Source organism: Salmo salar, chromosome 13, assembly GCF_965601325.2.
Source record: "Salmo salar chromosome 13, fSalSal1, whole genome shotgun sequence".
NCBI lineage: Eukaryota > Metazoa > Chordata > Actinopteri > Salmoniformes > Salmonidae > Salmo > Salmo salar.
This window is the reverse complement of record NC_138303.1, coordinates 98,239,085-98,253,229: the sequence shown is the minus strand read 5'-3', so window position 1 is coordinate 98,253,229 and position 14,145 is coordinate 98,239,085. Positions and strand designations below refer to the sequence as shown.

Sequence of the window (14,145 nt, the reverse complement as noted above, 5' to 3'; positions counted from 1 at the left end):
TTCATCTGTACTGTTTCTTAGGGGTGCACCATCAGTAGCTAGCTAGCTTGCTTTGGCTAACGAGGGATTGCTTGAACGATAAACTCACATTTACTACGATAGGACTCCCTTATTTCTGCTTATCATCACCTGTTATAAAATGACAACAATGCCTTGGTAGTTTACTTATTTTTCCTGAAGTATTCTGAAGCATTCTGCCCCGTTCTGAAAGAACTAACTTGGTTTACCGTCATGTTGTGCCTGGATATTTGGTCAGGACGTGTCTTTTTATTAATTTGTTTGTTTTGAGAGACTCATTACTAAGCACTTCCCCACACAAAACACATTGTGTGCGCTCCTCGTTATTTCTCAAAATGTGTATGAAAGAGACAGAAAGTTATCACTGTATTTGCGTTTCATGACGATTGAGCTCAGTAAGAACTTGTGGCTAGCTTGAGTCCATTTCATGACAGCGGTGAGTGATGGCGAGCGGGAATAACAAGCCAATGGCTTGAACGACAGCGCTGCAGCGTGTGGGTCGCGGAGTGATCTTCAAGAAAACTGCAGAAAAAAGATCAGGTAAACCGCGAAGCACACGGGCATCTCCCTCTACCACTCGCGCAGCTGCCAAACGGAGCAGAGACCACCGCTAAGCAGAGAGCGCAGTAAACCTGGCCAAATCAATTCCAGTAATTATACGTTTACGTCGCGACCCACCATTAACAGGTCCTCGACCCATACTTTAAGAAACGCTGGCGTAACGCATTAAAAAAATTAACTTGTGACGGGTGCGGAGGAGTGTCAAGGCATACATGTGAATGCCTGTCGTATAACGTCAATATAAAACCATAATAGGAGTTACATATGTTAGATATTTTCAACTTTATTTTTAATTACATTGTAATTTTTATATTACATGCAATTTATAGCTATTTATTTGACAAATTGTTTGTCTTTATAGAAGTGATAATGCAGGCAACTAAGACAACGCCTACTATTTATTACCGTAGACGTGCGTGCGTTCGATGAAGCATTGACAGGACCCCTAGCCAAATCAGGCTTTAGGTGTGAGCCTCAAGCTGTTAAAACCAGTGGTTATAACTAAGCATTATTCTAATTAAACGATTTGCTTTAACTTAACAATGCTTACGGTTTTGTTAAACAGTCAACAATATTAAGGTCGTATTCAAGGGGTATGTTGTATCGTGTTGTCTTTCCGTTGATTGACTTGGAGGTAATGCTAGCTAGCTATTGCTGTGTAACATTGGCTGCCCCATTAGTTAGTATAGCTAGGTAGCTAGCCGGCTATGAATGAAGTCTCAGCCAAGAAACCAGGCAGTTGTCAAAAATATGAACTAGCTGACCAGCTCTTGAAGCTAGCTCGCCAGTTACGATAGCAATCTAAGCTGTAGCTAGTCTTGGATATATCCTAGATATGATTATGTCTGTGTGATTGGTCACCGTTTACAATAAAATGTTACCTTCCAATTTTGTCTGGCAAAGGCACCAGAATATAGGCATCATGCAAGTTAGCAATTTAACGCAATTGCTGGCTAATTATGTCTGACAGCCTGAGTTTCAACAGCAGATGTCATACAATTCTACCTGTCTTTGACTTCGTGAATGAATATCAATCATCTTCTTTGTTGCTAGAGATTGATCCTCAGCCTGTTAGCTAGCTAAGACCAAGGTACACTACATGACCAAAAGTATGTGGACACCTGCTCTTTGAACATATAATTTCAAAGTCATGGGCATTAATATGGAGTTGGTCCCCCCCCACTTTGCTGCTATAACAGCCTCCACTCTTCTGGAAGGCTTTCCACTAGATTCTTGAAACATTGCTGCGGGGATTTGCTTCCATTCAGCCACACGAGCATTATTGAGGTCGGGCACTGATGTTGAGTGATTAGACCTGGCTCGCAGTCGGCGATCCAATTCATCCCAAAGGTGTTCGATGGGGTTGAGGTTAGGGCTCTGTGCAGGCTAGTTAAGTTCTTCCACACAGATCTTGACCAGCCATTTCTGTATGGACCTCGCTTTGTGCACGGAGGCATTGTCATGCTGAATCATGAAATGGCCTTCCCCAAACTGTTTTCAGAACGTTGGAAGCACAGAATCGTCTAGAATGTCATTGTATGCTGTAGTGTTAAGATTTCCCTTCACTTGAACTAAGGGGACTAGCCCAAACCTTGAAAAACAGCCCCAGACCATTATTCCTCCTCCACCAAACTTTACAGTTGGCACTATGCATTCGGCAGGTAGCGTTCTCCTGACTTCCGCCAAACCCAGATTTGTACATCGGACTGCCAGATGGTGAAGCGGGATTCATCACTACAGATCACTAACGCATTTCCACTGCTCCAGAGTCCAATGGCGATGAGCTTTACACCCCTCCAGCCAACGCTTGGCATTGCGCATGGTGAGCTTAGGCTTGTGTGCGACTGCTCGGCCATGGAAACCCATTTCATGAAGGTCCCGACGAACAGTTCATGTGCTGATGTTGCTTCCAGAGGCAGTTTGGAACTCTGTAGTGAGTGTTGCAAGTGAGGACAGACTATTTTTTACACGCATCAGCACTCGGCGGTCCCGTTCTGTGTGCTTGTGTGGCCTACCATTTCGCAGCTGAGCCGTTGTTGCTCCTAGACGTTTCCACTTCACAATAACAGCAATTACAGTTGACCGGGGCACCTCTACCAGGACAGAAATTTGACTAACTGACTTGTTGGAAAGGTGGCATCCTATGACGTTTCCATATTGAAAGTCACTGAACTCTTCATTAAGGTCATTCTGCTGCCAATATTTGTCTATGGAGATTGCATGGCTGTGTGCTCAATTTTATACACCTGTCAGCAACGGGTGTGGCTGAACTAGCCGAATCCACTAATTTGAAGGGGAGTCCACATACTTCTGTATATATAATGTATGACATCATGTAGCTGCTTTAGCTGAAGATGGGGGTGTTGGCTAATTTATTGAATTGTAATGTCACTGCAATAGAAGCAGCAGCACTATTCTGTCAAAAATATATTGCAGCCGTTTACGTGGTGAAGTTTGGTGTTATGCATCCATGTTGACTGACATGGCAGGCCATGACAGGCATCTGTTTTCAGTGCTTTGACAATGTATGTTTGCTGTCATCAGACCAATCCATTGTTGAGGGTCCAGGATCATGACTAAGCCATGTTGTTAGTGGTAAAATACTGATTGTCTATGATTCTCACTGTTTGTTCGATTTGAAGGCATACTTTACCTAATTAACCTTTTTCCCCTCTGTTCAGATAATCGATCATGGCTACTACTGAGAATGCAGAGACGGGTTTACCAGAAAACAAAGGAGACCATCATGGGAGTGCTTACCTGAGCACAAAGCACCCAACGAAAGTCCAGTACTGTGGCGGTAAGTGTATGATTGCGTCCGAAATGGCACGCTATTCTAGTGATCTATAGATGATCATGGCCAATTCCTAAAACATTGTTTTGTAATGTCACATTATTGTCAAGGTCTAAGACTTCTCCATGTACTTTTTTGTTGCAGTGTGCTCCTTGCCAACAGAGTATTGTGAGTACATGCCTGAGCCAGCTAAATGCAGGCAGTGGCTGGAGAAGAACTTCCCAGATGTGTTTGCCAGAATGAGTGTAGGTGAGTTCCATCAGACAGTCTCCCACTCCCTCCCTTATTTTTCCTATCAGGAAGATGGGTGCTGTTAAATTAAAATACTTTTTTTTTTTCCTTCTGCCTTACTGGTCCGACAGGAAATGCTCCCAAGCAGGACACCGGCTGTGAAGAGGCTCCACCTGTTGGAGAGGAGGAGGAGAGGAAGAAGCCGAAGAGAGGTCTGAGTTCAACTCTTCAGTTTTAGTTTTGAATTCTTAAAAAAATGCTTCCTTCCTCCTCAAATCCTAACCCAGTGTTTCCCGGCACACTTTTCAGGGACCCTCTAGCCGGTCTTACTGGGGTAGCCAAGCCAGGAAAAATACATATTACAACCTATGTGTAGTGATAATTGCATTGTTTGCTCTGTAACCCGTTAGGCAAAGACAAGTCACACAGTGGCTGAATAAATGTAACCACACTTTTGTTTCATAACAAAACCGGAGAGTAGCATCTTTCCGGTGGAGTCCACAATGCAAATATTGCATGTAACAAATAGTTACATGACCTACAGCAGGGATGGGAAATTTACTACCCACAGCCCCCCTTTTGTAGGAACTCCATCGGGGGCTCGGCTTACTGTTTTAGAGTTAGAATAGTAGAATAGACGAGGTGTAATTTTGAAATTTGGTTCTGCCTCAGCAGTTTTTCTCTTATGTTTGTCAGTCACTGACAGTCACTCAATTAGCCACTCTAGCAGCCAGCGATCTAAACTTGTAGTAGTCATGGTCGAGTTACTGACCGGGGTGGGCCCCATTGATTTTGTAAGTTACGCTCACTCAGATATCATTAAAAACTGCAAACATTTCTCTCCACCCTATGGAAAAATGTGTAGAATTGCAGGATATTAGCTGTAAAACTGACATTTTCTTTCCCCTTGCCCCATGGCAAAATGAGTCAAATCTCATGAAATCAGTTATAATCTTCTCTCCGCCCCATGGCAAAATGAGTCGGATCTCATGAAATCAGTTATAAAATTGCTTAATCTTCTCTCCGCCCCATGGCAAAATGTGTAGAATTGCAGGAAATTAACTCTAAAACGTACATTTTAGTGCTCACAAAAGTGTAGGGCTGTGGGTACGCAGACAGCGAGCCACTGCGGCCCCTCATGATGAGTTCAGATTTTTTGGGCCCCCACCCCCATCAAAGCTTCCCATCCCTGACCCTCAGCATGGTCAATCAAGTTAATGTTTCCTACATTTTCGAACTACTAAACAATTATTGATTTAGAACCATGGAGAGTTACCGCAAGTCGCAAAGGAAATGGGAGCTGCCTCCGCTATTCTAGCACCATTTCAACATCATCAAATCAACTATAGCCTATGTTTAGTCTAATGAAGTTAAAGAAACCAAAAACAATTTAGTCCAATCAACGTAAGCTAAATATAATGTGGCTGTCCATGGTACTGTTTTGTGTGCGCGTGCATGTCGAAAACTTGTTGACACGCTAATGCCATCCTACCCTCTTTCATGTTTCCAAAATGGACTGTCATACAGTACACACTTTTAGTTTTTGTTGTCCTAGACTAGGCTACCTGGGTAAAATGTTTGCCTGCCAACTTCCTTGCATGGGCAACGATGAGCCAGCTAGTTAACGTTAGCCTTCTTACATCTAGCTACATATTGAACTTTCATCCACCAGGGGCACAATCTATGTTTAATGGTTTGATCAGAATCACTGTTATAATCAAATAAAACCACAAGTCCAAATCCCCATCTCCATTTAGGAAAGGGCCGATATTCTAGCTAACTAGCCACTGGAGGACAACGACGCAACATGTTTTTTTCTGTCTATGACGTCTTGCTTTTATGTGATTTGATTGGTGTGAAGCTTGGCCTCCCTTAACTTTTTTGGGGTGTGCCAGGACCTGGTTTAGCTAAACCCTGATTGGCTATTATTTTTTGTAGGCTTCCCTTGCTATACGGTATGAAATTCCCATCAACTTTCTGCATAATGTCCTACAGGGTTTTTTAATGGCCTTCAAGATTATATAATCAAATTCATGAAAACACAGTTATGTAATATGTAAAATTCAATTTTTATTTGTGGATGAATTAAATTCTACCCTATGAAGGTTTTATAAAAATAAAATGCAATCGAAAACCTTCATGAAAGGTGTTGGGTCGCGTCAATTCAATCTGGTATTGGAATAAAACAGTTAACACAGAGTAACTTCTGATTTCTTTGTACTTTAATTAATGCAAACACATTTATGGTAAATATGATGTTCGTATATACGGGCTCACTGTGTCACCACGCAGGACAGACAGAGAACTCAGTTACACATCCTTTGCTTTTCATTAAATACTCTGACAGAGATAGTTCCCTCTCACTGCTGCCCTGTCAGAGGGAGGATGAGCGTGGTTTAAACTTACTCATCCTATCGTTGGTCCCAACCTCGAGACGCCTCCTGTTGCCGGGCGTAGTTATTATCTTTGGCAGTCGATTTATCTTGTGACTGCACAATGCACAGTTCTCTAAAACCCCGACACCCCTCCGCATATACATTTCACCCATATCCTGCCCTTATCTTTTAACAAGCTCTTCCACATCCCTGATTCACAGCATCTGCATTCTTTCCATATGACTCAACATCCCATGAGCCCCTTCCTCTCACACAGCAGTATGCTCTTATCATATAGAGTATAAACTTTATATTATAGCATAGCTTCTTTGTTATATTATATAGGTTATGCAAACAAATAGTTGGTCAAACCCTAACAAAGGCATCATTTAGAAGTAAATTATTCCTCGAATACAATTTTACATATGACCGTGTGTTCATGAATTTGATTATATAATATTGAAGGCCATTCAAAAACAGCCTGGGACATGATTCAGAAAGTAGGCAGGACTTTCATACTATTGTATTGAATTCAATAGACGAGTTGGTTGTTTAGCAACAAAACCGATGCGTGCGCAACTATGGGGCAAAATATACTGGGTTGGATTAGATTGTTGACAACATGTAAACTATATTTAGTTTCCAATGTTTATTGAATGCATAAAGATGCACAATGAGCACTTGTTGTCTGTCAAATCCGTTGTCACAGTTGTTGGTTAGCTAGCTAGCGAATTTTAGACATATTGACGTGACATCAGTCAACACCTCGACATGGTATCATTAACAAACTAAAACTAGCTGTAATGAGCCACTTACGATTCCCCACATGGCAGTTTCCTGTCATTGTTGCTCGCTTTCTGGCCATCCAGAATCACTACAACACATGTACTTCTGCCCCATTGAAGTGTGCGCAACATTTTCGGGATGTTCTCTGCTAACTTGGCTAAGAGTTGAGGAAAGACTGACTGCATCACTTCTTATTTTTATGAGAAACAATGTGTTGGAAATTCGAAATTGTTTGCATAGTCAACTTACACACAGTACTAAAACACACACGTACCCCACCAGATATTCCACCAGGGGTCTTTTCATAGTCCCCAGGTCCAGAACAAATTCAAGAAACGTATAGTATTATACAGAGCCAACTCCCTTCCACCTCATATAGCGCAAGTGAACAGCAAACCTGGTTTCAAAAAACAAATAAAGCAACACCTCACGGCACAATGCCGCTCCTCCATTTGAACTACTTTTTCTGTGCATGTTGTCATGTCTTTGGCTATGCCGGATTAAGTGATATGACATGCTAGTTTATAAAATCCTTTCTCTCTAATTAATATTACCTGATTAAGCTAATCATGTAAATGTAATTAACTAGAAAGTCGGGGAACCACGAAAGAGTGTTTATAGAGCTGTTATCTTCCGAATAAACTCTTAAAGACCTAGTAATATTTTACATCAATAGCAGTCAATATTAATCGTCACCTTATTTCAGTCTCATCTGAAAGTTGTAAATTCTTGGTTATCTTCACGAACCCTGGCTAACAAGTTGAATCAGCAATAAAAAACTTTGGTTTAATTATTTATTTACTAAATAACTAAATAATCACACAGAATTACATATACACAGAATGCAGATTATGTCATACAGAAAATGTCCCTGGTGGACGGAGCCGACATGAAGGAAAGGGGGTTGGGTTTGAGTGAAAGAGCGGGACGACTGAGGAACAAAGGGAGAAGCTATGCTATCGTAAATACAGTATCTTATGCATTCTAAATTACCGCCCATTTGGAAAAGGAAAATGCAATAAATATTTACTCTGAGCTGCGCTTCGGTAGGTTGGTCGTAGATGCTGGCCGTGTTGCCCAACAGAGATCTTCCTGTCCTCGGAAGAATGTCTGTCTGGTGGTAAATTGGATACGTTGTAGTATCGTCGTTGTGTATTAGACTGAATCCGTCGTCCGTACTTTCCTAGCCCACGTTTACAGCGGCCGCTGCTAACTCAACGGCTAGGAGGTATCACTTCTGTAGTGAATAAGAGTTCAAAGTTCATACCATTCGCAACCAAAGCTCACGCTGAGGTTGGCTTAGTTCTGTAGTTGACATGTTAGTCCTTTTAACGTGGAACCGTCGTCCTCACGTCCTCGGAACAGCTTATTATCTGAATTCTTCTGACATCGGACCGTCGCCCTAATGTACCCGGAACAGCTTATTATCTGAATCCTTCTGACATCGGACCGTCGCCCTAATGTACCCGGAACAGGAGGTTACATTTTCATCAAGGGCTTATATAGTGGAGGGGGAGAAGGGTGTGTTTCATAGTTTATAACCCATGTCTCTTCACAGGGGCGGGCCACTGAGTGAGCAGAGCTCTAACCTTATGAAAACCCAATTCTCTCATTTGGAAGCTAAAATTACATTTAATCTTTTCACAAATAGTTTCATATTTAAACATTTAAATTGCACAACAATTCCATGTGAATCTGATAACTATAATGTGTAGACTTTCCACGATACAGTTTGTCATCCTATCATCAGTCATAATGTCTCAGATGACAACCGAACTGACATCATATTCATTAAGTACCAACTCATATTTTCAACTGGTTGGATTACCGAAATATGGTTCCTTTCCCCCCACCTTTTGATGTTCCCCGACTCTCTATGTTTAACAAAGGCTTTTCAAGAGTCCTTCAGTAGAGTCAAGAGAGGAGCGGGAGAAAGGTATTTATGGGGGGTCATAAACCTTACCCACAGGCCAACATCATGACAATGTACTGACATGTATGTGTAACTGATAGATGCACACACACTACGTTGATGTTTTAAATGTGTGTAAATTGTAGTCTTGTCTGTAATGTCTTTTTTTCATTGTGTGTCGTACCCGATGATGTGTATAAACCCAGGATGACTGATTGGGGGGCGCTGTATTGAAGCCACCACACAGCCATCTTGGCACTCCTCCATTGTAAAAAAGATTTTGGAAGCTATAGAAATCCATTTATTAATGTCTACTAGGGTTGCAAAGGGTCTGACATTTTTCATGGGAAGTTAAGCCCTGGAATTTGGGGAATTTTTATTAAATTCAGCAAAAAAGTTAGCTTATAAAAGTGAACCTTTTTTGTGGGATATACATTGGGCAATTCTAGGTCTTGTGGCATATTTTGGTTAAACTATCCCCAATTCAATGGAATTGCAACCCTCTGCATGCACAGTGCATTCTTCCATCACATGTTTATTTATTTATTTATTTCACCTTTATTTAACCAGGTAGGCAAGTTGAGAACAAGTTCTCATTTACAATTGCGACCTGGCCAAGATAAAGCAAAGCAGTTCGACACATACAACAACACAGAGTTACACATGGAGTAAAACAAACATACAGTCAATAATACAGTTGAAAAATAAGTCTATATACAATGTGAGCAAATGAGGTGATATAAGGGAGGTAAAGGCAAAAAAGGCCATGGTGGCAAAGTAAATACAATATAGCAAGTAAAAACACTGGAATGGTAGATTTGTAGTAGAAGAAAGTGCAAAGTAGAAATAAATAATGGGGTGCAAAGTAGAAATAAATAATGGGGTGCAAAGGAGCAAAATAAATACAGTAGGGGAAGAGGTAGTTGTTTGGGCTAAATTATAGATTGGCTATGTACAGGTGCAGTGATCTGAGAGCTGCTCTGACAGCTGGTGCTTAAAGCTAGTGAGGGAGATAAGTGTTTCCAGTTTCAGAGATTTTTGTAGTTCGTTCCAGTCATTGGCAGCAGAGAACTGGAAGGAGAGACGGCCAAAGGAGGAATTGCAGTGCACTCTTCCAGCACATGTACAGCTGATTCTCAAAATCTTGCGCACTAATGAGATGCTATTGAGCCCACACTACTGCACTGTCTGAGCCAAAGACTACATGCTTTCTGGTAAGTTTTGATTACAATACTGGGTGGGGAGAATGTATTTTTTATGACAATTTTTTTGTTAACTAGTAAATAGTAGCCTACGACAAAGTGTGTTTAAATCATTTCTAACTTGTTAACAATTTCTGCTAGTTAGTTTTTGCTACCATGTGGGTTTTAGCTTGCTTGAGCCTGCTAACTGAGGAGTGTTAATTCACCTGTTTCCATGCATGTTTAATTTTAAAACATGCATCTTACAAAGGAGTTGTTTAATCTAACTGCTTAACTATTTATCTGTACATGGAATTGTATTTTTTTAATTATTTTTTTACACATTTTTTCTAATCTTTACAGGAAAATGCCACGGGCACTATCTGATGTGTGGAGACATTTCACTGCAGCTAATGTAGAAGGAAAAGCTGTGTACATTTGCAAATACTGTGCCAAATCATATGTGAAGAATACAACAAAGATGCAGAATCATCTGGCCAAGTGCATAAAGTTCGCTCAGTGCTCACAACAAGCAACCTCTGACAAAAGTCCCTCTACTTCTATTCGAGGTGAAAATGATGAATCAGACACCTTATTGATAGCAAAAGCTCATGGTCCTCCTGGAGTCAGAAGTTTTTTTGACTCAATGGAGGAACGTAGTCAGAGAAATGCTGATGAATGTCTTGCTCGAGCTGTGTATGCAACTGGTTCACCTCATGCTCACAGTCAATGTGTATTGGAAGAGATATCTGAATGTTCTTCGCCCAGCATACACCCCTCCAACCAGACATGCTTTATCTACTAATTTGCTGGATGCAGAGTTCAACAGAGTTCAAGTGAAGGTCAAGCAAATCATGGAGAAAGCAGACTGTATTGCAATCATCTCTGATGGGTGGTTGAATGTTTGTGGGCAAGGAATAATTAACTACATCTCCACCCCTCAACCAGTATTCTACAAGAGCACAGACACAAGGGACAACAGACACACCGGCCTCTACATTGCAGATGAGCTGAAGGCAGTAATCAATGACCTTGGACCACAGAAGGTATTTGCACTGGTGACAGACAATGCTGCGAACATGAAGGCTGCTTGGTCTGAAGTGGAGGAGTCCTACCCTCACATCACACCCATTGGCTGTGCTGCTCGTGCATTGAATCTGCTCCTTAAAGACATCATGGCACTGAAAACAATGGATACACTCTACAGGAGAGCCAAGGAAATGGTTAGGTATGTGAAGGTTCAGGGGAAGGAGTCTCTCCAAGAAATGGCCATATCACAGTCTGCCGATATGGACAGCCCCATCAAGAGGATCCTCCTGGATGATGTATTTTGGGAGAGAGTGGGAAGCAGCCTGAAACTCCTGAAACCTATAGCGGTAGACATTGCACGGATTGAGGGAGAGAATGCCATCCTGTCTGATGTTCAGACTCTGCTTGCAGATGTAAGAGAAGAAATCCGTACTGCCCTGCCCACTTCACTGTTGCTCCAAGCAGAGGAAACTGCAGTTCTGAAATGCATCAAAAAGCGTGAAGACTTCTGCCTGAAGCACTCAGCGTACATGTTGGACCCCAAGTATGCTGGCAAGAGCATCCTGTCTGGTGCAGAGATCAACAAGGCCTATGGTGTCATCATTACCATGTCTCGCCACCTTGGCCTGGATGAGGGCAAGGTTCTTGGCAGTCTTGTGAAGTACACTTCCAAGCAAGGACTTTGGGATGGAGATGCAATATGGCAGTCGAGCCAACATATCTCATCAGCCACCTGGTGGAAGGGACTTTGTGGATCTGAGGCTCTTTCCCCTGTTGCCTCCATCATCTTCCAAATCCCACCAACATCAGCCGTGTCAGAGCATAACTGGTCCTTGTTTGGGAACACGCACACCAAAGCACACAACAGGCTGACCAATACAAGGGTTGAAAAATTGGTGGCTCTCCGGGCAAATGTGAGGCTTTTTGAGCCTGACAACGAGCCATCCTCAACAAGGTTGGAAAGTGACAGTGAAAATGAGGCTTCAGAGTCTGATGTTCAAGAGGTGGACATTGAGGAGGCCCAGGGAGAAGCCATGGAAGCCTGAGAGGAAGACAACCAAAGCTTTAGTTTCTAGACTATCATTTTACAGATGTATGTTGGAAATGTTTTTGGGAGATGCGATGGATCATTGGGGATCATTCAATATTCCCTTTCTTTTGTTGTTCAGTGAAATCATCCCATGTGAAGAGTCAACTCATTTAATTAAAGTTCAATTCGTAACTAAATTGTTTTTTTATTTCTATTGGAAGGATTTAATCATTTGCAATTGTCTACTTATGATAAGGTAAAAGGTGTATGTTTCTGTCTCCATTTGATATGGTAAATATATACAATGCAAAAAAAAATCTACATTTAAAGGGTATTAATATTAATTTGCATACATTTCCGTTAATTCCCATATATCTGCGTTAATTCCCACGGAAAATGTCCACCTCTGAATATTCCCCAAAATCTTAAACCCTAATGTCTACATACGTTTTTGACACATTTATTATATTACAGACACCTTAATGCGCACCTTTTTAAATTATATTATGTGAGTTAAACATAAATAGAAAAAAAATAGAAAGTTTTCCTTTTTTTTGCTGAGAATACTGTTACTGTCCCCACTACAACAACAAAATACTTAAATACATGTAATTTTGTCCTTGACACATTTTAACTGAAATACTGTAGCATTACATTCATTCCTATGGTGGACTGCTACTACTAGGTTGTGCCAATATGGCTGACTGGTGGTTTCAAAGCCTCTCAATGGCCAGTACGTAGCATCAGCAATACAGGGTTTATATACATCATTGGTCGGACTCCAGCAAGACTAGCTGTTGCCATTGGTGTCAGCTAAGGGGGGCATCCTAATAAAATATGTATCTAAACCTGTCTATGCTACGGGCGGAAACATGTCATACGCTTTTTGGCCAGACAGTATCTACACCTACTGGTCTACATGGTCTACACCTACTGAGACAGAGGGGCGCTGTTTCCCTCGCTCTGATGAGAGACAATATTTGTATTTTTTTATAATTTTTTTATTGATCAAATTTGTGGGAATCCTGGCCTCCCTTGGCATCCATGACTACACACCACTGTTCATTGGTTGAGTCTGGTGTGTTAGTGCTGGTATAGAACAAACGTGCAACGCTATGGGTGTCTGAAGACTGGTTTTGGAGACTCCTGTTCTAATCTGTTTGTTCTGACTGTCCAGGTGGCAGAGGACAGATCAAACAGAAAAAGAAGACTGTGCCTCAGAAAATAACAATAGCTAAAATCCCCCGCGCCAAGAAGAAATACGTCACACGGGTCTGTGGAATGAACACATTTGGTAAGACTGCTGACTGTCACACACACCTTTACTGTAACCACCTCTTTAAAGACATGGACAGACCAGTAACCTTGTTTTTCTTGCTTGTGACTGAATGTCTTCTCTGCAGACATTGACCTTAAAGAGGCTCAGAGATTCTTCGCTCAGAAGTTCTCCTGCGGAGCCTCTGTGACGGCGGAGGATGAAATCATCATTCAGGGAGATTTTACAGATGACATCATCGATGTCATTCAGGAGAAGTGGCCTGAGGTAAGAAAGCTGCGTTTACTCTCCCACGTCACATAGATGATGGAAAATAGTTACAGGAAATAGACAGATTAGCCTGTGTGTACCTCAATGAGGGCCGTCACTAGTTGCCACAGTCATAAACCCTGGCCATTTCTACGATTGATTTTTTTTTTAAATGTGATTTTAAACTTAACCCCACTGCTAACCTTATGCCTAACCCTAACCTTAAACCCCAAAAGCTAATTGTTTTCATTTTGTGGCTGTGGTAACTACTGCAAAACCTCAATTAGACATCACAACCCTACACACACTCTAGCCATCTGTCTTTCTGTCCGTTGTAGGTGGATGACGACAGCATTGATGATCTTGGAGAAGTCAAGAAGTGAAGACCCGACGTGTGCTTTTAGTGAGAATGGATGTGACCTGTAACAACAACAACCTGGCCAAATGTACACATTAACATTAAAAAAGGAGTCGTTTTATATCTATTTTATTTACTGTATACAAACTGTGGACTCGGCCACCCCACTTGACATTTTTCAGTTTTTGATAGCTGCTCTCTTGTTTGCCAAAGGTCTGGTCTGATGATCTGAATCCTTCCAAAACGCTTTTCACTCGGCAAGCTTGTAGGGTAATAAATGTCGGTCTCAATCACTTGTTCACGCTTTAGTCCTTCATCATATCACTGTGTATGTACACGTCTCAC

General features: G+C 41.6%; 1 protein-coding gene across 8 annotated transcripts; it reads left to right on the top strand.

Moving 5' to 3' along the window:
• Positions 1-643: 643 nt before the first annotated feature.
• LOC106568292 (density-regulated protein) lies at positions 644-14,093 on the top strand. Of its 8 annotated transcripts, none has more exons than XM_082960495.1 (7): positions 644-668; positions 3,261-3,379; positions 3,518-3,624; positions 3,729-3,816; positions 13,095-13,211; positions 13,321-13,460; positions 13,781-14,093. In XM_082960495.1, exons 2-7 carry the CDS (start codon positions 3,271-3,273, stop codon positions 13,823-13,825), a joined length of 606 nt encoding a protein of 201 aa, XP_082816621.1. In that variant the 5' UTR covers positions 644-668; positions 3,261-3,270; the 3' UTR covers positions 13,826-14,093. The 8 variants fall into 8 exon arrangements, with proteins under 8 accessions (XP_082816621.1, XP_013993968.1, XP_082816616.1 ...); XM_014138493.3 differs by lacking the exon at positions 644-668 and adding an exon at positions 996-1,172 and having other exon boundaries at positions 3,518-3,622; positions 3,736-3,816; XM_082960490.1 differs by lacking the exon at positions 644-668 and adding an exon at positions 996-1,172.
• The last annotated feature ends 52 nt before the right edge of the window (positions 14,094-14,145 follow it).